General features: G+C 43.8%; 1 protein-coding gene across 3 annotated transcripts; it reads right to left on the bottom strand.

The window, feature by feature from the left end:
- Positions 1–218: 218 nt before the first annotated feature.
- Positions 219–22,321, bottom strand: colec12 (collectin sub-family member 12). 3 transcript variants are annotated; one of them, XM_084707157.1, is made up of 10 exons: positions 21,730–22,321; positions 19,317–19,367; positions 7,895–8,017; positions 4,039–4,125; positions 2,837–3,880; positions 2,119–2,625; positions 1,872–2,011; positions 1,587–1,696; positions 1,268–1,410; positions 219–1,131 (listed from the first exon to the last, which is right to left on the bottom strand). In XM_084707157.1, the coding sequence occupies exons 1-10, from the start codon at positions 21,734–21,736 to the stop codon at positions 1,112–1,114; spliced, it is 2,232 nt and encodes a 743-aa protein (XP_084563283.1). In that variant the 5' UTR covers positions 21,737–22,321; the 3' UTR covers positions 219–1,111. The 3 variants fall into 3 exon arrangements, with proteins under 3 accessions (XP_084563283.1, XP_084563284.1, XP_084563285.1); XM_084707158.1 differs by having other exon boundaries at positions 4,078–4,125; XM_084707159.1 differs by lacking the exons at positions 7,895–8,017; positions 19,317–19,367; positions 21,730–22,321 and adding an exon at positions 6,901–7,160.
- Positions 22,322–23,753: the final 1,432 nt, after the last annotated feature.

Raw genomic sequence — 23,753 nt, 5'->3', positions numbered from 1 at the left:
AGTTTGAGGATAGCCAACATGACATGGTGGAAGGCGGACCAGTACAACATGAATTAACAGGACATTTGCGAAACCAGTAGTAGTCTAAAACATGGCTTTGAATAATCAGTTAAAAACAGCACTATAGTTGGTTCCATGAGGTACCGTTGTCTCCATCGCCATTCAGATATTTCCCTAGAGATAATAGTATCAGATACAGAAAAAACTCAATACACCAGTTTGTGTTTCCCATTTCTTTTTAATTGTATACAAATCAGTGTGAAATGTGATTCAATAGTGACTTATTCAAATCAAACTGCCTTCATTGGAGAATGTGTTGTTGAAGAGGCTATAATTGGGCGTAGAAACTTTTTCCTCAGCAGCAACTGTACGGTAAGGGTATCCAGGGTTAAATCATACATATATTCCTTAGATAGCAATTGATTAAAGCTATGTAAAATAGAAATATAACATTTGTACATATTTGGCTTAACATTGGACAGAACATTTCATGAGGTTATATGCTTTAACAGTACAGTTTAACTATATCAAGCTTCTTGTTGGCAGTCTAAGGCCTCAGAACTTATTTTGCACTACACAGCAGCATTGCTAACATTGAACATGAGGCCTCAAATAAAGATTTTTCACATTGATAATCTTTTAGATTTCAACATAGATATGAGGAAAATGTACAGTAGTTTAATTTTCTGAAAACATACCAAAAAGAAGGTTATTGTTGCAACAAACTGTATAGTGTTCCTAATGACTAATTTCAAACGACGAAAATGTTTGCTTTGTTTTCCAATATTGTAACAAAATGATATACAAGATTATTTTCTCAGATTTTCAGAATATATTGTGAAAAGTATTTACATATAGCTATACAAGAACGGCGGCACCAAAAGTTTCCAACTGAGATTGCGTGTGAGTGTCCTGTAAATTATTTTGTTCTTGTGACGGCACTTCACTCTGTGTGGGGTTTAGGATTTCTGTCGGCCTGCAAGACTACAACAAATGAAGTCTAGGATTCGGTCCCAACTGGAACTGTTGTCCCAAATGACGTCTCAAAAAGTCCTAGGGTAATAGCCCAAATCCTTCATCATCTCATCCTTTCTTCTCCCAACAATGGCTGCTATAAAACTGGCACTGTAACTGTACAGAACAAGGGAACACATGAAACACAATTTGTATCAAAATCAGACCAATCAAACGGTTGGTCATAAAGACAAATCCATAATCGAGACAGAAGAAAGATGTGCACTTCATGAAAACCTAGGCTGTTACTTACTGTCTGCGCTGCGTTCACAGATGACGCCAATGCGGTCAGTGCAGTAGAAGTCGTTCCACTTGGCCTCGTAAATGAGGCCGGCACAGTCCTCTCCCTGCTCGTGGCCGTGGGACCAGTTGTCAGGCTGGCCTGGCTTCCACTTCCTGTAAGGCCGTAAATAGTGAAACACTGAACGTGTTTGTCAACATTCATGGAAAGTAACAGGATTTTCTACAGTTTCTCAGTGTGAGGGCCTCGTTGATTAACAACTGGTTTACTCTCCAGAAAATATTGATTGATTGAATTGATTGATCATCTGTTTGTTGATTGAACAACGCACGTAAATGTAGGCAGAGTTCCATCCACCCATTTCCACACGTTCTCTTCATCTTTGTCTGTCAGGCCCAGCCAGAAGTAACCCTTTCCTTTTATCCCTGTCCTCAACCATTCCTGGGGTGAAGGAGGACATTATTTGATCAGAACAACGCACAGTATGAAAATGTGTGTATGTATATCCTATATATAGTACATATCACACATGTCAAATCACATATGTATAGGTTTACTGGTCTATAGCCTATTGTTTCTTGAGAAACCAAAGTGCAGTAATCGGTTAGGTTAGTACCTGCTCTTCCTCGTTGTTTACGATGACCATAGAGGATGTCCAGTTAAGACAGAACTCCTGCGCCTCTTCGAAATTGAGCCGCTCTCCATCTGAGAAGTAGTAACAACGATCTCCAAAGCCCCGCCACTTAGAATGACAGCCTGAAATGCAAACGACCACAACTCTCACTAGTCACGCATGACATACTGTATACAAGCGTGTGATGTACCCCAGATCTTTTTTTTTCCAGCTTACGTTCGTGACTCACCAAATGCGGTGGTGGGGGTTGCAGTTGTCTGAACCTGCTTAGACTCGGTGGGCATCGGTTCTGAAGGGGGAACAGGGATTGGCACCACTTGACCATTGAGTCCTGGTAATCCTGGAGGACCAGGGGGGCCAACAGGGCCAACAAGCCCACGAGGACCCTCAATGCCTGGGACCCCAGCTAGCCCTCTGGGCCCCTGAGGCCCCTGTGCTCCCTGAGGTCCAGGCTGACCATCTCTGCCTATGAGTCCCGAAGCTCCAGGCTCTCCCTTATCTCCAGGGGTCCCTGCCCGACCCCCTGAGCCCCTGGACCCTTTGGCACCTGGGACTCCCCGAGCGCCGGGGGGACCCTTCATCCCTGGGACCCCTGGAGGTCCTGCGGAACCCTTCTCTCCCTTAGGTCCCGGCACCCCTGCGATCCCCTTATCTCCTCTTTCGCCCTTCTGACCCTGTTGACCCACCGGGCCCTGTGGGCCCTTGTCTCCTCTGGCGCCCCTCGGACCAGGGGGACCTGAAACACATAAACAGTTATTTACACAGCACCGATCTGAATCACTTTTTTTTTTAAACTAAATTGATCAAATCATTCCCAAGCATCTCTCTACAATACAATAATTTGCCATTGTATTGTACAGTATGTGTGACATATTTGTTGAGCTCTGCAGTACATGCAGCGTGAGCGAATTTAACATTTGCTTCCCTCCCATGTCCCTTGTGCTCACCCTGTAAGATGGTGAAGTTAGTGATGATCTGCGAGTGTTTACTATCCACCAGCTTCATCTCCTCCATGACCACAGAGAGGCTGCTGACCTCCTTGTCCAGCCTGGCTGTCAGCTCATCCTGCTGGGCCCTGAGGTCAGCGCTGTCTGCCCTGGCCTCCGCCACGCTCCCGTTCAGCCCCAGCAGCAGGTCCGAGTGGTGGGTCACCGTCTCGGCGCACGACCGCAGGCTGTTCAGGTCCGAGCTGATGGCGCCGAGCAGCTGCGTGGCGAAGCTCACGTTCCCCGTCACCTGGTCCATGTGACCCTCTTGGCGGTCGAGACGCGCCTCCGCCTCGTCGAACCGGCTCGAGGTGGCGTTGTCATGGTCCCGCTGGCGGTCCATCAGCACGCGGAGGCTCTGGTCGTGGTTCTCCGTCAGCGCCGAAGCGTTCTGGATCTGCCCCGCTAACGAGTTGAGCTGGGAGCCCGTGTCTTCCAGGGCCTCCCCATTGGCCCTCGCCAGTGCCGAGTTGTTGGTGGTTAGGACCTGGAGGTTCTGTACCTTCTCCCTCAGCCAGTCGCTGTCTGCCCGGCTTTGCCGGGCCGTCTGCTGCAGGACCTGGTAGTCGTTCTTCAGCTTCTGCACTGCCTGGCTGGCGTCTTCCACCGTCCTCTGGAGGGCGCTGAGAAGGCTCCGCTGCTGGGCCTGGGTGAAGTTCAGGGCGCTGATGCTCAGCTGGGCCTGGCCCTGCTCTTTCACCTGCTTCTGGAGCTCAGTCTGAAGCCTGGCCGTGTCCGACTGTAAGCCATCTATCTGGCCTCCGTACATGGCTAAGGTTTGGTTGACCCCCCTCAGGGAGGCCGCGTTGCCATCCAGCACGCTCTGCAAGGACAAGTGGCCGCTCTGCATGTCCTCTCCCGTCACCTGGAGCTGGTCCAGGACCGCCCGGTTGTTGGCAGCCCGCTGGGAGATGTCATTGAGCTGTCTCTGCAGCGTCTGGAGGTTTGACTTAAAGGACTGGATCTGACTGGTCGCGTTCTCTGACTTTTCCTCTGACTGGTCGTCTGGGAGGAGCAGGCACAATATCAAATGCACTTAATTTATGGCAAAACATTATATTTCATTAAACCCCAGTGGGAGCTGTCAAATGAAGTCAAAATGTATTGACAACTATAAAGTGTAAGTGCACTAGTAAAAATAACTTTCTTCCTTCAGGACTTACCAAGCTTCTTCAAGTCTGTCTCCACGGCAATGATCTTACCTCCATAGTCCTGCATGCCTTCTGACACGTTGTCCATCCGCTGAACCACTGAAACATGTACACACAGACACACACACAAACACACAGACACGCACACAAACACACAAAGGACAAGGTTTAAAGCCCTGAGTAAAATGAACGGTACAGTATGTAATTGGAACTCATTGTCACAATGTTTCTTTTCTTTTCTTTCTATTTCCAATTCCCTATGTAGTCTGTCCTGTATATTGAAATACAACCTATAAGGTCTGTTACCATTAAAACTTATAAAAAATATATGTACGGCTTTCAGATGAAAGCACAAGGAAAAGATGATGAAAGATGACACAGTACTCTGAGCTAACAGTGAAGCTTGCATCACAGAGGCGAACCTGATCCCCATAACCCCCCCTCCACCCCCCTAACCCCCTCTCGTCCCCCTGCCGTCCCCCATCCCAATGTGTACAGACACTCAGACGTTCACAAAGGAAATGCATGACACTTCATTTCCTCTGGAATGTGGCATGTTAAACGGGGTTGTCGTAGGGGTTGGTTGCATGTGTCCTGCAGGAATGGAGCCTGTCTGTCTTCGGTTCACAGACGGATCCCTTCCTTCCATTAGTTATTACCAAATCAGTGGTCGAGGTCTCTAAATGGAACTTGAGGGGTTAAGAAGGAACTAATGTCCAACAATTAAAGAGCACACAGCTATGATGAGGACTGGGTCCAGGCTAGCCCTCTCCTGCTTGTTAAAAACTGCTGGCTGGCATTTTGAACCATAGAGGGTGCTAGTCCCCCCATATTACTGTAACAGCTCATGGCCAGTGTCGGGTCTTGCAAACGCAGCAGAGAAAGAATGGAGAAGAGTTTATATCACAGCGTTATAAAACACCAAGGCGATTATAAAGTGATCAATATAATTTATTGACCTAAATTGCTCTTCAGATTTCTGCTTTCCTTCCAGTCAATCACAAAGTTTGATCATTTACACTAGTCAACATGTACAGCTGCTAACAGGTTCAGAATTCACAATGTTTTATGGCACCGACCCTCCAATTCTCTGGACAAATTCCATGTATTTCCTGTGTGTTAGTCTAAGGTCTACATGTGTGTTTTTGTTATTCCGAACAGTACGGGGTGTCTATCAAAGACAGGGAAACACAACACAAAAACATCCAAGACATCATTGTTATCATTCCAGACATGGCTTGGATTAGCAAACACATAGAAAACAGACATAGAAGTCTCAGGACAAACAAAAACACGGGGGTATATTTCAAAGGCCTGTTGGTCAGTATTACCCAGGGAGAGATAGTGTCAGAGGTCAGCTGAACGCCTCTCTCTTTCCCTCTGTGTCTCTATTTCAGTGTCTCTCGCTCTTTCTCTTTCTCCCTCCTTCTATTTCTCTCTGCTCTCCTCCCCTATGCCTCTCTGTGCACAGTATTATGGCCTGTGAATAATACTGCTATTCTGAGAAGGGCTTACCGGATGGTCAACTTGGTCATGAAAAGGCTGAGACTGTTACTCAACCAGGGAGGAGACAAACGCTGGCTGCTGAGGTGCTAGGCATGACTGTGCACCAAGCTACATTAGTAGGAAAACACTAAGATGAGCTGGAGAACTAAAGCAGGTCTTACTAGCCAAGATAATCGAGTGATGTTTTAAACATCAGGCGTTTGTTTGCTATTTGCAATGAAACTGAAACCTCAACACGTTTGAAAAAGCGTATCAGGCCAAACCAGTAGAAATGGACAAGAGGTGAAACTTAAAGATACCGTATATATGGGAATCCAAAGCTCTGTTTTTAGATTTGAACTCGGCCTGCAGGCAGCGCTGAGTCCTAGAGGGAACACAAAGTGTTTTGGACACTTGCATCAATTTGGGAGTGAACCTGTGGTTCATGGGACAACAAATTGCTACCAAGCCATAAAATCTCTAGCGTAGTTAAGTTGAGAGCCAGGGTGGTCGTTTCATGGATGCTCATCTGGGAGGCATTAGAGTCCAACCATCCAAATCACCTTGGGCTCTGTTACACCAAGACCATCCTGGACTGATCTGCTGAACACTGACTGTACTGACGTTGACATTTTATTCATTTAGCAGACGCTTTTACCCAAAGTGGCATACACATAGGGCATAATAGTAAGTACAGCAGACAAGCAAGGATCAGAAGTGCACAGTTCTACCAGTGTTTCAGTGGTTAGAGCAGGACGGTCTGTATTTTACCAGAGAATATACAGTTTTTTGACTTATTTTTGACTTTTTGACTTATTATTATTTATTTCCTGAAACCACATACAGCTGCCATTCCCGACCTTTTCCACTTTACGGCAAACTTGCATAGCAATATTTTTGCGGCCGCCCAACACATCCGTTCATTTAATTCGGGTTAATCACACATGTTTAACAACGCCCCGGGAGCTTAACAGTTTGGATCTGAATTTCACCATTCGAATTTGAGCAGCCTGGATTTAGTTCTATTTGAATTTCTGAAGCTTAAATTTTTTTTAATAAAAATTTTGGGAGCTGAATTTTACTTTTTTTTTTTTTACCGATAACAGGTCTTCCTCAGATCTCTCCCATTTCCAGATGGCAGATTTTCGTTAGAAACTGAGAAACGTTACATTACATTAGCCTACTCATAGGGAACCAATATGACAGACCAATTATTTATGTGAGTTACCGTTCACGACCCGCAAGCAAGATGACAGATAATTGAGTACATTACAATTAAGCTAAATATTGTTAGCTAGCTAGCTAGCCTAGCTAACATTACTGCTCAAATCCTAGATAGCTGGGGCTAGCCTAGTTAGCTACTTTTACCATGTGTTAGATACACCTTACCTTCGTAATTATCTATGTAGCTCGAAACATACAATTTGAACCCCTTTTTCCTCTTGCTTGAAGGGCAGCAACATACAATCCTATGTACATTGTTAATTGTTATTTTGGGATGACAACCCGAACTCCTCGTAAAATCGAGCATTTTGTGTTTGAGGACTAACCTAGCTGCTCGCTACCGGAAGCTGTTGACTTGGCTTGTGAAATATGCGTAAGGGATACGTGCATAGTCAATTGAAGTGGGCGTATGCAAGATTAGGTGGAAATGTTGTGCCAAGCGTTTATATTCGCGTTTCGGTCATGATGAATTAAAGGCAAAATGTAATTTTAAAATTCATCAGAATTTTATAATAATTTATAAAATAAAACAATACTACTACTACTACTACTAATAAAAATATGTAGATATGTATTCATTTTTCATACTTTATTTTTATACTAATTGGTTTGATGGCCCGTCTGTATTAACCTAGCGCACCACTAGTCGGCCAATGCCCACAGGTTGGGAATCGCTGACATAAAGTATATTCCATTGGTATGGCTGTATAAGAGATGTTTGTGCTAGCGAATCTACAAAAATACATTCCATACCAGTAGAGATAATATTTGGAAATGTTTCATGTGTCTGTCAGCCATGGCTGCCTTCTGTCAAACAACAGTAGATGAGTACACTAAGTATTAGGCCAGAGTTGGAAAGCATGTTTTTCTGTTCCCAAATGTTTAATTTCTGAAAATGTCAACTGGATATTGAGAAACAGACTCTTCACACAAGACTTTTGGCTTCCATCCTATAAGAAACTAGCAGACATTAAACTGCTCAGAGAAGAGGAGAGAGAGAGAAAGATAGAGGAGGTCAGTTTGCTTAGACAATAACCACTTATAGTTTCCCCAACCAGGACTGAACACAAACTACAAGAAGGCTGTCACATTGGCATAGAGAACCATATAAGTGTACAGTTGTCTGGAGTTAGACAAATACAATGGGTGGGGTACTTACCTTTGTATCCAAGAACAGCCACTGCTATGGTGAGCAAGGCACACAGTACATACAGGAGTGCAATCGCAGCTCTCAAGGCCCAGTCATTCTTACACTTGGTGCATTCTGTGCCTTCTTGGATGCCTGCAATTACACACGACACAACATGGCTTCAACAGATTGTATTCCCAATGGACTTTTAGAAGGTACTGCACAGTGTGCTCACTTAACATTTTGTGAATTAACCGATTGTCTCTATACCACTGAAAGTAGAAAATAACCTTAGGAAATGCCAGTGACAAAGAAGGAAGTACATGTATAAGGCCACATAAGCATGACCAGGGTGTCAATTCAAATAATTCATACAAGCAAAAACATTTACTTTATGCTTGATGGAATTCCTTTTATTCACTTGCACACATGTTGACCACATGGTCGCTAAGGAGACCCAAAACTGACCAGAAAGGGGATAGTCTCCATGACAAGCCATCTTAAAACTTGACTTGTTTAGTGACAGCACTGATCAATCAGATGTCACACAGGTTTAGTGGTCTAAAATGACCAATGAGCACCAGGTCACAATGTAATGTAAGACCTAGGTTGAATCTAGGTTGATTCTTTCCTTGATTCCTCACTTCCTCTCTCCTTGCCTGATCTCAAAATCCATCGGTGCAAACAGTCCAAAGATTTGTCTTTAACTGGACTGAAAGAGGCAAGGAGAAAAATTCAAGGAATTTATTTTTTAGATTTATTCCTTAATTCCACGGCCAGGAAATTTGCATGACTTCATGAAAACTGACCCAGTGGCCTCTTGAGAAGAAAGTGAGAGAGCAGATGTTGTACAAACAACAGACAATAACAGACCCTTTTGTGGGTGAAATTGCCACTCTTGCAATCAGATTAGCCTTCAAAACATAAAGCTTATTAACAGAAATCCAACCAACCAGAAATGTAATTTTGAGGTCAACAAGAAATTGCCCACTGTAATCTTTTCAACACATTCCAAAAGTCTGTTTAAACTTCACAAATAGGTTACTAAGGTATTAGTTAATACTCTAACAGTACACAACTCAACAATGCCTTCAAAGGATAGGTCAACCTGACAATGTTTTTGAACTTGATTAGCTGCAACCCCCATTGCGATTGGCACATACATACCCAGCAGCATTCTGGGTAACTTGGTAAACAGCCCTCCTGAGGCAGTAGGTTCTCCTCCAGAGCGGCTCCAGACATTCCACAGCTGGCCTTACATCCCTGTTTGACTTCCTCCCCCTAATTGTATCAGAAACCTGGTTTTATCTCCAGATGGCCCCTTTGGCCAGCATTATTCTATAGAATAGCCTTGGAGGCATACATGTTGGGGCTGCAACTGAAAACACAGGCAGCTTCTTCACTCACTTGGAGGGGAGGGCTGGACCACCGGGGGGGGGGGGGGGGGTAGTAGGGTGGTGCCCTCTCGGCCTTGGACCTACACATCTGTGAAAACATCATGGCGGCTGGCCCAAAGGGGCACAGCTGTGGGCCCGGACATGAATGAGGAGGCTGCCGGTGGCTCACTGTGTGGACTGAGGCTCCCATGTTGAGGCCAGAGTGGGGCTCGCCATCAGAGACCCCCCACCATTTCCATCCACACACTGCTCACAGCCAGTCAAAGCCATCACCACAACAACAAACACTATAGCCCTCAGGCGTAGGGTCAATAGCAGAGTGGACATGATATCACCACATATCTATCAGAGAGAGGAAGCCATTCCACAGTGAGAGTTGGAGTCAATCATGGGTTGGTAAATGAGTTATGTAGCATTGTTTATATTGTTCTTTCTGGGTCAATAAAACATGTCTCTGCTCACAGACTGCTCACTGTGGTCACCTTAGCTTTTATTAGGTGCATCTAAAACAGGAAGTGAGTTATTAGTTTAAATATGTACTCTACTAAAAACTTCTATATAGGGACTACTGTATATTTAAGTGCTATACATAATATAGTTTGTTTTCATATATATTTACTGAATATATAGTAAAAGTATAGTCTTGTCACGTCACGTATTTGCAATTCTAAGTAAGCATCTGTATTACTACAAGTTGATTTAGGACTTTGGGTAAGCAAATTTAAGACACCCCTGAAAATAGTTCCTAAAGGGACTCTTCAAAAAACATAATACACCACACAGAGAAACCAGAAAGGAAATAACTGTATCTTCTCCCTATAGTGATATCCTGTTCTATGTAATGCACCTCGTCATTGGGTGTCAGGTCTCATATTCATAAAAACATTGCAGCCTCCCGCTGTCTATGTGTAGAAAATACCACAGTTCATAAACATGCTGACACGTATGTATCATAAAACACACCGCTTCAAAACAAACTTCGACAAGAGGGGTGGAGGGGGGGGGGGGGTGGGGAGACGACGACTGTGGTTGGAGGTCTGCCAGAATGTCCCAATCAACAAGCTGGAATCTGGCCAGACCATACCCAAGTGGTAAATAAATACCAGAAAGACTAGAAGGAGGTATGGTTGGGGAGTGTGTATTCCACACATAGGCTAGCTAACCACACCAAATTCTCTGCTGCTCCCCCTGAAGAGAACAGGCTGCACGCACCAGACGTGGACAAATAGACCTGCCAAAGAAAGCATCATTATGGAACACTTGACACAGAGCCCACTGTCCTGGAAACAAGATCACTTGTGTGTTTGGGTAACGTGAAGGTATGTTTAGCATATCTTTATGTTTGTGTTATGTGTCCAGGTTTCCTCAAATTATTGTAAAATATGTGCTATATCTGCAGTGAATGTTTTTTATCTCTGGTTTTTGATTTTTCCTAAATTAAATATGGTCAGAAGGTGTCAAATATAGTCTGGTAACTGAGGACAGTAAGTGGGAAGGAGAGAGAGAGAGAGAGAGAGAGAGAGAGAGAGAGAGAGAGAGAGAGAGAGAGAGAGAGAGAGAGAGAGAGAGAGAGAGAGAGAGAGAGAGAGAGAGAGAGAGAGAGAGAGAGAGAGAGAGAGAGAGAGAGAGAGAGAGAGAGAGAGAGAGAGAGAGAGAGAGAGAGAGAGAGAGAGAGAGAGAGAGAGAGAGAGAGAGAGAGAGAGAGAGAGAGAGAGAGAGAGAGAGAGAGAGAGAGAGAGAGAGAGAGAGAGAGAGAGAGAGAGAGAGAAAAGAAAGAGAAAGCTGTCTAAGAACCAAACTGGTCTATGTAAAACAGCTGTATTTCATTCGAACTCAGGAAGTCAGTCAAAGAAAGTTCCTAGCTCTTTTTTTCCTCTTCTTATTCCATGTACCTGGAATAAGAGTTGCCTACATGCCAAGTGTGGCAACTGGAAATTTCCATGGCAACACAAAGAAAGCTTGTACAGTGCACAGGTTTTTTGTGTGAATGTGGCTCCGTGGTATACCAAAACTGGCAGTAAATTCCTTCTCTGTCAGACATGGTAACATTTTTATCAGCCATTTTACATAAGGGGCCCGAACACATGAACAACCTAGCCACCAAATGATGTAACGTGTAAACAGCTTTTTTTTTCTTTTTTTTTCTCTAAGATACACATTTTAAGTAGCATGTAAAGTTTAATTAGTTTTATTGCACAGTTCAAACAACTGCCATGTCATCACTTATGTCTAGTACTGTGCTTGACTTTGTTTGCTAATGGTCTCAACAAACCACAACAAAACAATAGTGCAATGTGGGCAGAACTACTGTATAGAAGGAACACAAGTAGTGTGGAAAAGTGGGTGTAGAAAAAAGTATATCTATGAATCTAGCTGTCCGTCCATCTATCTAACCACAACACCACTTGATGGAAGCTACCCCAGGTTGCAAGTTAAGTTGGTCCACATTGTGCTGATGTGGATCAATCTTAACAAACTAATTTGAGAGTACCTCAAGCTTGTCAAAGTTCCGACCTAGACAGTCTGACTGTTTTCCCCATCATCAACAGCTGCTGCCCTGGTGTCTTCATAGTGGACTCCTAGAGTTATAATAACTACTCCTGGATTAACAATCCCCCACTGGAATTTTCACAAGTAAACACTCTCCATAAAGGAAGTAACCACTGAGACAAATTACTGAGCCATTAGGCCCCTTGAATTGCTGAGCTAGCTTAGCATGCAACGCTAACATTTCTTCCCCCCCGTTGCTAACAGGTTTACAACACTTTCAATAAAGGCCGACCCTTGCAAGCATCTGGTGCTGATTAAAACCCTAGCTGAATCAAAGGATGCAAGCGAACATTCGATACATCGCTCTTTTCGTGCCAGGCATGTAAAGAACAAACATCTGAAATGTAAGATCTCTTTCAAGTTTTGAGTGGATTGCCGTATTCGGAAAATTACTGTTTAGTTGACTCTTTTGCTGAGATGTGGAACACAAAAATGTGGCAGTGGTTATAAGTGTGTGTGTGTGTGTGTGTGTGTGCGTTGAGCCTGTTAAGAGACCTAATGGATGTCTGTATAGTTGAGCATTGTAAGCCTTCTATAGGCTCTTAGTGCTGACTGCTGCACTTTGAAGCCAGACCCAGCCGTTTGTCTGGGTCTTGGTAGCTAGACCGTAAGATAAGCACCACACAGTCATACAGACCAGCCCCATTAAGAAACAAGCTTGTGAGATCAACATCCACTCAATACGATTGAAGTCTTGAGTTTGGAAGTCTTTTGAGACTTATCTAAAAAGCACTCAGGTCATGCGATCTGAATTCGACCCCGTCTTGGACTCGAGGCTACTTTCTCAGTGCTTGTATGAACAGAACAGCCATCATTTAGAACTCTGCCATCCAACCCTGTCATCCAAGCCTGCCATCCAACCCTGCCATCCAACCTTGCCATCCAACCCTGTCATCCAAGCCTGCCATCCAACCCTGTCATCCAAGCCTGCCATCCAACCCTGCCATCCAACCCTGCCATCCAACCCTGTCATCCATGCTGCCATCCAACCCTGCCATCCAACCTTGCCAGGAGGTTCTCCTAGGAAGCTGTTGCTTCTCTGACGACATCACGAGAAGGCAAAGCAGCTCCCCTCCGTTGGCTCGGTAACCGACACGTGCGAGTTATAAGTGATAGTATTATGGGATGGAAGTCACGTAAAAAACGAAGAGACAGGGAGACAAACCGAGATGAGGGGACAGAAAAAGAGCTTGATTCTGTGGCCAATACGAATATAATCCCTGACTGTTGAGCTCAGCAAGGATGAATACGCAACCCTTTCAGGTCTAGACGTCATCTTTGTAAGAAGCATATTCAACTTGTCATGAAGAGCTCTGTAACATGTTCAGTGTTATCTGAGCAATCCATCTTTCTTTTCCACGTTGGTAACATTTCAAAGGGTCAGGATGTACTGTAAATGCCTGGTAAAGCTGCATTCAGGTCCAATGACGGGTTGAATCTTGAGCTGATTATGTCTTGGTTTCTACCCATCTGTGCATTGTTACAATATGACAGACTATGACAAATAGATCATATATCTCCAGTTGAAGAGCCAGACTTTAAAGTGTCTCATGACCAAAGCTGGCAGAAGTTGTGGTTAGAAGGTTTTGTAGGATATCACAAAATGTTTATTTTCCAGTCAGCAGTTCTCATTTCTCAATTTGTTATTTAAGTGTGTTTTGCAATCATTATGAGACACTGTCTCTTCTGGTGCAACATATAACAAAGATATTCCCAACATTTTACAGACTGGAACTGCTTTTGGTTGGGCCGCATGAGAAGTATTGGCAGGAGTTTTCCCATATTAATAATCCCCAAGACATGCTGTGAAGATCAAGGCTTGAAAAACACGTCCGTACCACAAGAGAGTAATATACTAAAACACGCTCATATTCTTTCAATCTTACTATTGTAAATCAGCACATAAATATTCCAAACGTATTTGATATGTGATGTAACATCTCACTCGACCACACCTTTTATGCGGAAGTGATCATACATCCCTCTGGCTATGACTCGCTGCACTGGAAGAGCCAAATCTCCCCAACATCTCCTCTTCTGTTGTAATAGCAAAGTCCCAGTGCTGTGAAACTTAACTTAGTTAAACACTCTGGGTTCAGTTTCAGCAGGGGGTCTTTGTTGCCATGGGCCTCATCAACACAAACAAATGTTGTAAGGATTTAAACCCCCAAAAATTCACTCTTCATTCCAACATTTCTGTAATAGCTTTTTCTCCAACATTGCCTGACCAGCACATTGAATGATGCTCCATGAAATGATTCATCCCTAAAAAACTTGACTCTTTCCCAGTAGGCCGAACCAGTGGTTCTCAACCCTGTCCTCAGGGACCTCCTGTCCTGCATGTTTTAGATGTTTCCCTGCTCCAACACACCTGATTCCAATAAAAGGGTCGTTATCTAGCTCTGTAGAAGCCTGGTAACGAACATGCATTTGAATCAAGTGTGTTGGAACAGGGAAACATCTAAAACAAGCAGGACAGGGGGTCCCTGAGGACAGGGTTGAGAAACACTGAACCATTGAAAGTTCAAAACAAAAGCGCTAGCTAACAATCCACGGCACCCCGTGTGCGCTACTTGGGACTGTTGAGGATTCATATAGTGCCGGCACCTGGACCCATGTTTCCCCTCCATTCAGTTGGAGATGGACTGTCAACGGGAAACACTCCCGCCCCTCTCTGAGATCACCTCTTTCAGTTGGCGTAATTCATTTGCATACACTGTGAAAAACACAGAGGCTATAAACTGTCTTTATTGGCCGACGTGTCGGGAAAAGCTAAGACATGCGCGAATATACACTGAACACAGGCATGCATGCCAACACATATACAGGCAATACAAGTGGGGGAGAGAGAGAAATAGAGGAAGAGAGAGATACAGAAGGAAAGAGGGTGAGAGAGAGCGTATTAGGAAGAGTCCAGCTGACCTCTCCTACACTCTCTCTCCCTGGGTAATACTGGCCAACAGGCCTTTGAAACAGACCCCTGTGTTTACTTGAGTGAAAAACGATCTCAGGGATGTGAGCTACTGAGGTAAAGTGACTTATGGTTCTCCATTGTTGTCAAACCATCTGGTCCAGTAACACACAGTAGTATCACAAGAGGATAAACCAACACCTGAACTTAACATAACGTCTTAACATAGTCCTAGATGTCACAGAGTGTCCGTATTGAGTTCTAATGTGGTTCAGTGATTTATAGACTGGAGCATGATTGCTCTTAAAAGAGGGCCATTGTAAATGACCTCAATGATAGAACACACATTTGAAATGGAACTGTTTCTGGTCTACGATGTTTATGGCCGTCTAGGTGAAGTGCACATTGGGGGCTAGTAAAGACAGCATCTCTAATGTTGTACTGATGAGCCCAGCGGGTTCTATTTAAGAACCCAATCCCTTTGCAGCGATGTGATTGTGATGTCATTGTTGCTCAAGAATCTATTTTTCTCCACTCCAGCTCTGTGATTGTGAAACACAGATTTCAAGTCTGTAGTATTACATTCTGAAAAAAATAAAAAAATATATAGAGTTGGCACAATATTCTTGAGGTGACTTCCCAGAAGACATTGTCAGACCCCTCTCAGAAACATAAAACACACATCCTTTTTGGGGCATGTTCAGAATAACACCCAAAAGAACATTCTGGAACTTCAAATACAGGGTTTTACTTCCTAATCTTGCCAGACCGCAACATCATGCATACATAAAAAAACCATTTGAAAGCACTTTTAGTCAGACATACACAGAAAAAACACTACTGTTGTGTTATGAGAAGCTGTTGCTGAATGCATAGGCCATCTGGTCCTGCCTGGTTAGTGTGGCCAGAACTGCTGCTGGGTGGCCCACCACAGTGGTTAATACTGAGTCAGCAACACACACACACACACGTGCATAAACACACAGTTAGGTGCACACACACCTATGAACACACACACACATGCACTCATCCTTTCAAAAGGTCTGATGACCAGTGTAAATTCTCCCTAGTAGTCCCGTACTCTCTTTCTCGTTCTTTCTTTCTTGTCAATTTTTCACTCTATCCTCCAAACTCACAGCAATTGCTCATCGCCAGACACAGCCAGTAAACTCTCAGAGACAGAGGGAACATCCAGCCTGTCAAGCCAGTCCGACTCAGCAGGATGAAAGCACACACACTCCAGCCGTCGTCAAGGAACCACTATTTCCCCGCTATTTCACTGGACCAATTCTGTTGCTTTATACACAACAAACCCTTCAAACTTTCTATATAATATGCCCTGACTAGAATATAGTAGATATGATACATTGTACATATAGAATATATAGTATAGTACAAAGGCTTGTTCTACGGATTATGGTTTCTATGGTTTAGTCCTTTTGACAAGTTGCGCAGCATGTCTACGTTAAAGGAGAGGGAATAAATATAGGAACAAGATTGAATGGCATTTTGGCAGTTCTCCAGCATAACCAAGGTATAAGTAACAAACACTGCCCTGTCCTTGCCACCTCCAAAAATGTCCCAGTCAGTGACTATGAACAGAGCAAAGACAACACACGTTTCAGTTTTGCTGTGTCTTTTTCTTCCCACGACAGGAAGTGCATTGAGTTGATCTTGGCTGTCCCCAGAGCCAAAAGACGTTCGTTAATATATCAGGACGGGCAGAGCTCCTCTCAGGCTGTATTTTATTGGGAGGGCTAAAAGAAATCTAGTTGGGCTAGTGTATCACTAGCATATGTGTTATTCTTGTGTCCCAGCCAATACCTTGCAGAGAAGGGAAGGCACATTGTCAATCCATCATGAGAGACAGACACTGAACTGCACCCCTTCATATACGGGTGCCGTTTAGTGGGCCAATGAAGCCCTTGGGCACAGTCATATCATACACAGTCCAGAACAGTATTGCACAGTCCGGTCTATTATCAGGACTTGTCTATCCACAGTGACGTCTACAACATTTACCAGGCACTTCACATTCTCTCGGGGCCGTCTTCGACTTGCTATCAAGGCAGATCCTGTGGAGGTGATAGCAACAGCTGGAACACATCTTGATTTGGGAGCCACAGTGGGTGAAAACCCGACTCACTTTTTGGTCCGTAGCGTTTGGGGAGTCATAAAAAGCAAGGTAGTGACCTACCCCCCATCCTCCCCTCCACCAGACATTCACAGTAAACACAGTCGTTTCTACCGGTGCTGGGATGGGACAGAGCCACTCGCCCTTATCAGCACCTTTCACTCCAATGTTATCTCTCAACTTCAGCTTGGAGGTTAAACGAAAGGGCTTGGAGTACGGGAGCCCATGTGGTCGACCCAGGGTTGACCCATGGTTCCCCTCCCCCCTCCCCACTAACACCCTCAACAGAGCCCTCTTGGCATGTTCTGTGAGGCCCCCTGCAAGGAGGAAGTGATTTGTGCCCTGTCTCGGACAGATTTCACTGCTCTCATTGGCCGAACTGGGGAGTTACTCGTCGTGCTCCAAAGTCAGTCTCATTCCTACAGATTACGAGGAAGCGGGGAAAGAGACATGGCATGTCTGGTGAGGATAAGGAGAGGCCCATCATGAGAGAGACATCCATGAGAGACACAACTCCTGGTAGAAAAAAAAGGATGGGTTGTTGTGTTTCATTGTGTCATCGTTTTCTCTCTGTTTCCTTTCTTCTCACTTCTTTACTGGAAATACAAGCATGTAATCTTTCATCAGATCATTAGAACACAAACTGCATGCATGCAGCCCCTAGGGTGGTGATATAAGTAGGTATTCTGAAAACATTCTTCTCTGGTAATAAACTCCACTTAAATTAAAACCACTTGCTGTTTCCACCCCCAACTAGAAGTGAGGCAATGAATGTAACTTCTCAGCAAAAAAAAACTAACACTCTGAATGACCCCCCCTAGAGATTAGAGAAAGAGAAGGATATTTTAAGTACTGAAATGCTCTCAATCTTACATTAATTGCAATGTATGGTCACATGTTTTACTGGTTGCTGTAGAAAGTTATATTCCTTTGCTTGCACTCATTCATGAACCTAATGGATCAGCTTTTTCTGTCTATTGTTGGGCTCCGATTCCAAACAAACACAGCGGTAAACAAAATCCAGTCCAGCCTCTTAATGCATTTACTTGTCTCCCCTCCACCCGTGATATGACCATGTTTTGTAGAAGCACTCAGGGTCATAGTGCTCACTGGGAACTGTTGGAGACTAAGAACAAAAACAGATTGGTATGCCTCAAGCCCCCTGAAGGTACACTCAACTTCACTCTGAGTGAAAGCAGTTGCACCCACCCCCCCAACACACCCCCAAACTCCTCCACTTGAGGGAGTATTTTGAGGGGCCATTTTTCCCCATTAAGGGGGCCACCACCACTTCACCAAGCAGCTAGCCCCCTTTCAGACATACTCCAACACACACACACACACACACACACACTCCTTGTGGTTGTGCTGACACAGCAGGACCCAGGCATATACCCTGACTTCCATCCTCCTCTTCCTCCCAGAGCTCCCTCTACCCTCTACCCATTCCTAAGTAACCTCTAAGAGTCCATAGGGCCTATTGCCTTCCACTAAGTAAACCTTTTCCAAAATGGCCACAGGAAACAATTCAGCAGCTCCAAAGGTTCAGACATAATGTCTGAGGAATATTGGTTGTAAGCAGATGTTTAGCATAGCTCTTGCTTAGCCTCCCTATCATCTCCCATTGAGTTTGTAGTTCCTCCCTTCCTCCACAATAACTTTAAAACAACGGCAATGGTGTGATTATGTTTAAAACAATCCAGTGCTGCTACAACCATGTATGGGAGATGACAAGTTTACACTTTAGGGAGGGAGGTCGGCTATAGACACGCACACGTTTAAATCCACTAAATCCACTGTGTAAGAAAACCTGTCCTCTCTCACTGTGTCAATGAGGTGTTGGCTGAGTGGTCCAGGTCACACACACATGTAAGTGATTCTCACGACACAATGTAAAGTGCTTGTGTGTTAACACTCAGGTACAGAGCTGCACAGTCTCTGCATGACATCCCTTCAAAAACACCTATTCATTTAAAGTGAATGTTTTGCCATTTTAAGTCCAAATCTGGTTTTGAGTCAGACTACTTGAACATCATCACAAAACGCCAGCATATTCTCCTTAGACCAAGGTACCTTATTCCCCCCCCCCCCAACTCCCCGAGCACAAAATGATTAAACACAGAAAAGAGAGTATAAATCTCTTTTTTCAGCTTTGTTTTGATAGGTTTGGATATCGCACTGTAGAGTGAAATCACAACAGAGTATTTATCATAGCTGCTAGATTTGTCCTGCAACAGCCAAGATCACCCAAGGATGAAGCAGACTCCCCCCCTCATAGCTTTTCACTAATGTTTAAAGGACATGAGAGAGAAAAACAAATTTGAAGACAAAAGCCAAGGTAAATACTGTATATCAGGATGATCTGACTGGAGGATCTGAGTGATATGAGTGTCTTGAAAAGGTCATATCATGAAGTAGAAGAGCAGGCCTAGACACATAGAAACAATGCCTGCTACTCACCAAACCTCTTGTAGCCAAAGGACTGCACCTCCTCCTCATCAGCAAAATCGTCTGAGGGGAGAACGTAAACATGTCATCAGACCGACACATCATGTGACTTATCAGACTGACACATCATCATCAACAGACTTCAAATGGCATAAAATGAAGACATGGCAAAATCATATATCTACAAAGTTTGTCCAATTCTTATCAGATAATCAAAGACGTCTTGATCGATGCAAATGTTGAAAGACGATTTCAGACCACGTAACCACAAACCTTCGAGTCATATTGAGATGTTCATTTGCTAGATTTTACCAAGTGAATACAGTGGATTGTTTTCTCAAAAATCTTCGTCTGGAAAACCGATAAAATACACATTTCGAAACCCACAAAAAAAAAAAAAGAAAAAAAGAGTTTGTTTAAGTGTACTTTCCTTTGTGGCATCTTTTTTTTTTTTTTACACTAAAACAATATCTCTCACAAATGAGATTAAAAAAGGACTGTTTTGGAGGTTGTGGTTGGTTCTGACGGCCTCGTAGGGTCTGAGCTGGGGCCCCTGTCATGTGGCAGCTCCACTCGTGAGAAAGGACAGGGGTGACTTGCTGAAAGTTTTCTATGTCATCGTCCATGGCCAGTGAAAATAAAGACAGACCACATGTCCCGGAGATCTCCAGACCACTGTTTGACATCCCAACCCTCGGTGGACAGGAGGAAGCTGTGAGAGTTTACGAACGTCCTAACGACCTCTGACGTCAGCACCACTTGAACCTGACGCCGGGAATTCGCATCAAGGTTCACTGTCAGAATTTCTAAAAACCCTGGTCTGATCCAGTCTGCTGCTACCTTTCTGCGCGACACACAGCCCATATTCATTTTTCAAACCACAGGTGGTTTGTCTGTGTGCTTTTCATGTTCGCTGTGAAACCTCCTATTTTAACAGCTGGTTTGTAGAAGACACAACACACACTGAGGATTGTGCGACTACAGATGACTATGGTTGCCCAGGCAACACAATACACAACTATAACAACTGTACTGCAAAATTATAAACACTAAACAGCCATAAACATTACACAAGTATAAACACTAAACAACTTTATACCATGGTCTGGGTAAATACTCGATTCTGATTGGCTGCAGGGGTGTACATTATGTAAGGGATAATGCCCGACGAGGTGTCCAATATCATCTGATAACGGACGATGCGGAGGCATAAACACTACACTGTTATGTCAACGGTGCACACTCTTCTTCCAGTTGATTCCAGTTTATTTTCCATCTTATTGAAGCAAGAAGGAATCACAAGTATGCCTGACCATCTGAAAGCCATCCAAAGTTCACTAATGTGACTAAAATAAGTCTAAATGTATAGATTGTTCACAAAAATGTCAACTACTGATTTGTAGGCAATTGCATGGGCCGAAACTAGGGGATAAACTATGAATTCTATTGAACTATGAACACTTTGGTTGTAGTTTCAGTCACTTCCACAAGGAGGCAGTCAAACAGAAAACCCTTATGTTGTGAATTACGGTCTACTCACTAATCCATTAGTAGTGTAATGCCCGTTAGAGACCTGACCTATCACCTGCTGACAAAGACTTCTGGTTTGAAAGTTGGAGGTGCTGATTTCATGATTCCAAAAGTGAAATATGAGAAGTTGAATGCATCAGTTATAGACATGGAAATGTTTTGGAGCCAATTGCATGCTTGTGTCTGCCCAAGGTTTATGGTGGAGGAGAAGGAGGGGGGGGTGGGGGGTACACCTTGGCATCTGACCTATGTAACATGCTTTTGTAGATGTCTGTAATATCTATAAGTGCAACATTTCAGAGGAATGTTTCTTCATTTATAGTTTGGCTTGGTCTTGGCTCAGTCTGGTCTGAGTCTTATTTTTAGGGTTACATCAGTGTTTGTGAGTACAGTGGAGCTTTTCATTTCATTACATAAGACTGAGTCATTATTCCCACCATTGCTACCTTGCAAAATAAACGCCTTGGGTTGTAATTCAGTAATCACATTTATCCCATCTGATGATAAAATGTATTGTTTACATTAGTGCTGTGCTGGTAATATGCCAATTGTTTTTATCGTACAGTCACCCGAATGCAGCATTCTAGCCTACTTACTTACGCCGTAAATGTTAATGTTTGATATGCTACAGCCAGATTAAATATTCGAATACCAAAACCGAATCACCACGAGCGGCTAATTGTATCCAGATGTACGACACGCACACGCAAGTTCTACACATCCCTGCTGTCTCAGTGAGAAGAGAGTGGAGATAACCTAGAACTATGTGTTCAAGTAAAAAAAAAACGTATTGAACAAGTCGGTGAAATCTACTACACCAACAGTTTCATCATCAACATTGCAATTTATTTGTTGCTGAAAACATATAGTATTTGCATTATGTCATGCTACATACCTTTCATTGTGTTCAACAATACTGAAGAGTTGCTAAACGAAGCCGACGTTCGAAGTCACATCCACTGCATTGCAATAATTGCATTGGCTCAAAATTTCAATCGTGCGCCACTGCACTTCGACCGATTAATACCGCCGAACACCAACCCTGCAAAAATGTGATAACTTCACATGTCCTTCTGGAACAATGGTGATGGGGAACCCTCTTTGTTGACCTTGGTGAAATGTTCAAGGGCTGAGATTCAGTTAGTGTATAAAATTGACGAAATCAAGAAACTCGTATTCCAAAGTAAGTTGCAAGTTGTGCCCAACTTGCACTTTACCTCAAAGTAGAGAAAGTTGGAAAAGTGCTGAAGTGAGGATGTTCTCTGTCTTGCGCACTGGCACACTGTGTAACCGGAGAAACAAAAAACTTCAAAAAATTTGAGAGGAAGTTGAGCGCCCGCAGGCTTTAGGAAAGACCACGTGCTTTCTATATGTGCCCGCTCCCGAACCAGGTTGTTTCTGTGCAGGAGGAACACCAGGTACAACGTACTGTGTGTGCTTTGACAACACACAATACACTTTCAACGATTAAGTTATCCAATTGACTTCAGTTCTTCAGGTCTACTCCTTAAATGCATTGTAACTCGCACCCCGTCCCCCCTGTTGCGACGTTGCTATTGCACAATTTGAACAGACAATATGACTCCGTTAAAATTGAGAAAACCATGCGTATTAATTATTAAACTTTGTCTAATCATCAAAGCGAAATGAATCACGCACATGGCAACAGATGACTAACTGTGTGTGTGTTTGCGTGTGTGTGTGTATTTTTGGAGAGGGGCGGTAGATTTACATCAACCCTCTCAGTTATCTCAAAAAGTAATTGGTCTGTTTATAGAATCGCACTTATTCGTACGTATGGAATTTATATGTACAATTTCAAACGTTGTTTCATGGGCGCTGTTCCACAAGCTCATTGTTTTTGCCAAATCCCAATTGTTTTTATCCTCAACATCTGTTAGCTAAAACACAACAACATTTGCCAAGTTCTTTTTTTAATCTCCATTGGATTCGCTTTCACGTTTGCCTAAAATAACCTATTACTCATTCCCTGCTGGCTTCAATTAGGCTAACTTTCGTTTTAACTCAGCCTTTCATTCTTTTACTTTCTGCACACTTCTGATGTAAACAATGTCCAATGGAAGGGGACAGTGACCAAATCAGCATTTTCAGAAGATAGACAATCTTAGAGAAACTCATAGACTCAGTAGACGCTCCTCTCAAATCCATTAGTTCCCAGACTTTCCTACCATCCCATGTCCCTGCTGTTCACTAGACAGCTTGTACCTGACACCTGTTGATCTCTTCACACTGGTTCCAGGGCCTTTGATCACACATCCGGGACTTATTATGGACCAGCAACACGTTGAAGGCGTTCATTTTGCCCTTTGAAACAAAGACCTCAGAACACATCACTGAATGACCTGGGACAGCAGCTGTATTCAAGTTCTAAAAAATAGGAGACATAACGATGTACTGTGAATGCATGCCACCTTGGATAAACGCATCTGCTAAATGGTTGAAATGTATTGACCCTGTAATATCAATGTATATTAGTGCCTTCTCTCATCCGTAACAGTTACAGAGAAAAGCTTTTACGGATGATCCTCCAGGACTGGGTTTGGGCATGGGAACCCAAGGGAGATCAGTCAGGGGTGCGGGTGATGAAAACCAGGTGTGAAAGGGGTCAACAGGGCTTGGGTACCTGGGCACTGAGGTGGGGCTGCTGATGATGAGACTGGCTGGTTGTGATTACCAGGCGAAGAGGAACACATTTTCAGGGTCAGCAGATGTAAGGAGGGCACACTTTTATAGGAAGTCATCTCACCTCTGGGGAGCAGAGGGGCTGAGGAACTTGCTGACCCTGCTTCACATTCCACCAGAAAGGATAACGCCAAACAAGAGAGACCCCACCTGAAGGGCAGTGTGTTGTTCATGCGGAGACGGGTGATGGTGTTCATCAAGTGATTGGGAAATGTT

The sequence above is a fragment of the Hypomesus nipponensis genome, chromosome 10 (genome assembly GCF_054491055.1).
Source record: "Hypomesus nipponensis isolate SF chromosome 10, ASM5449105v1, whole genome shotgun sequence".
Classification (NCBI taxonomy): Eukaryota; Metazoa; Chordata; class Actinopteri; order Osmeriformes; family Osmeridae; genus Hypomesus; species Hypomesus nipponensis.
Note: the sequence above shows the minus strand (reverse complement) of the source record. Positions and strands in the feature narration are given on the sequence as shown.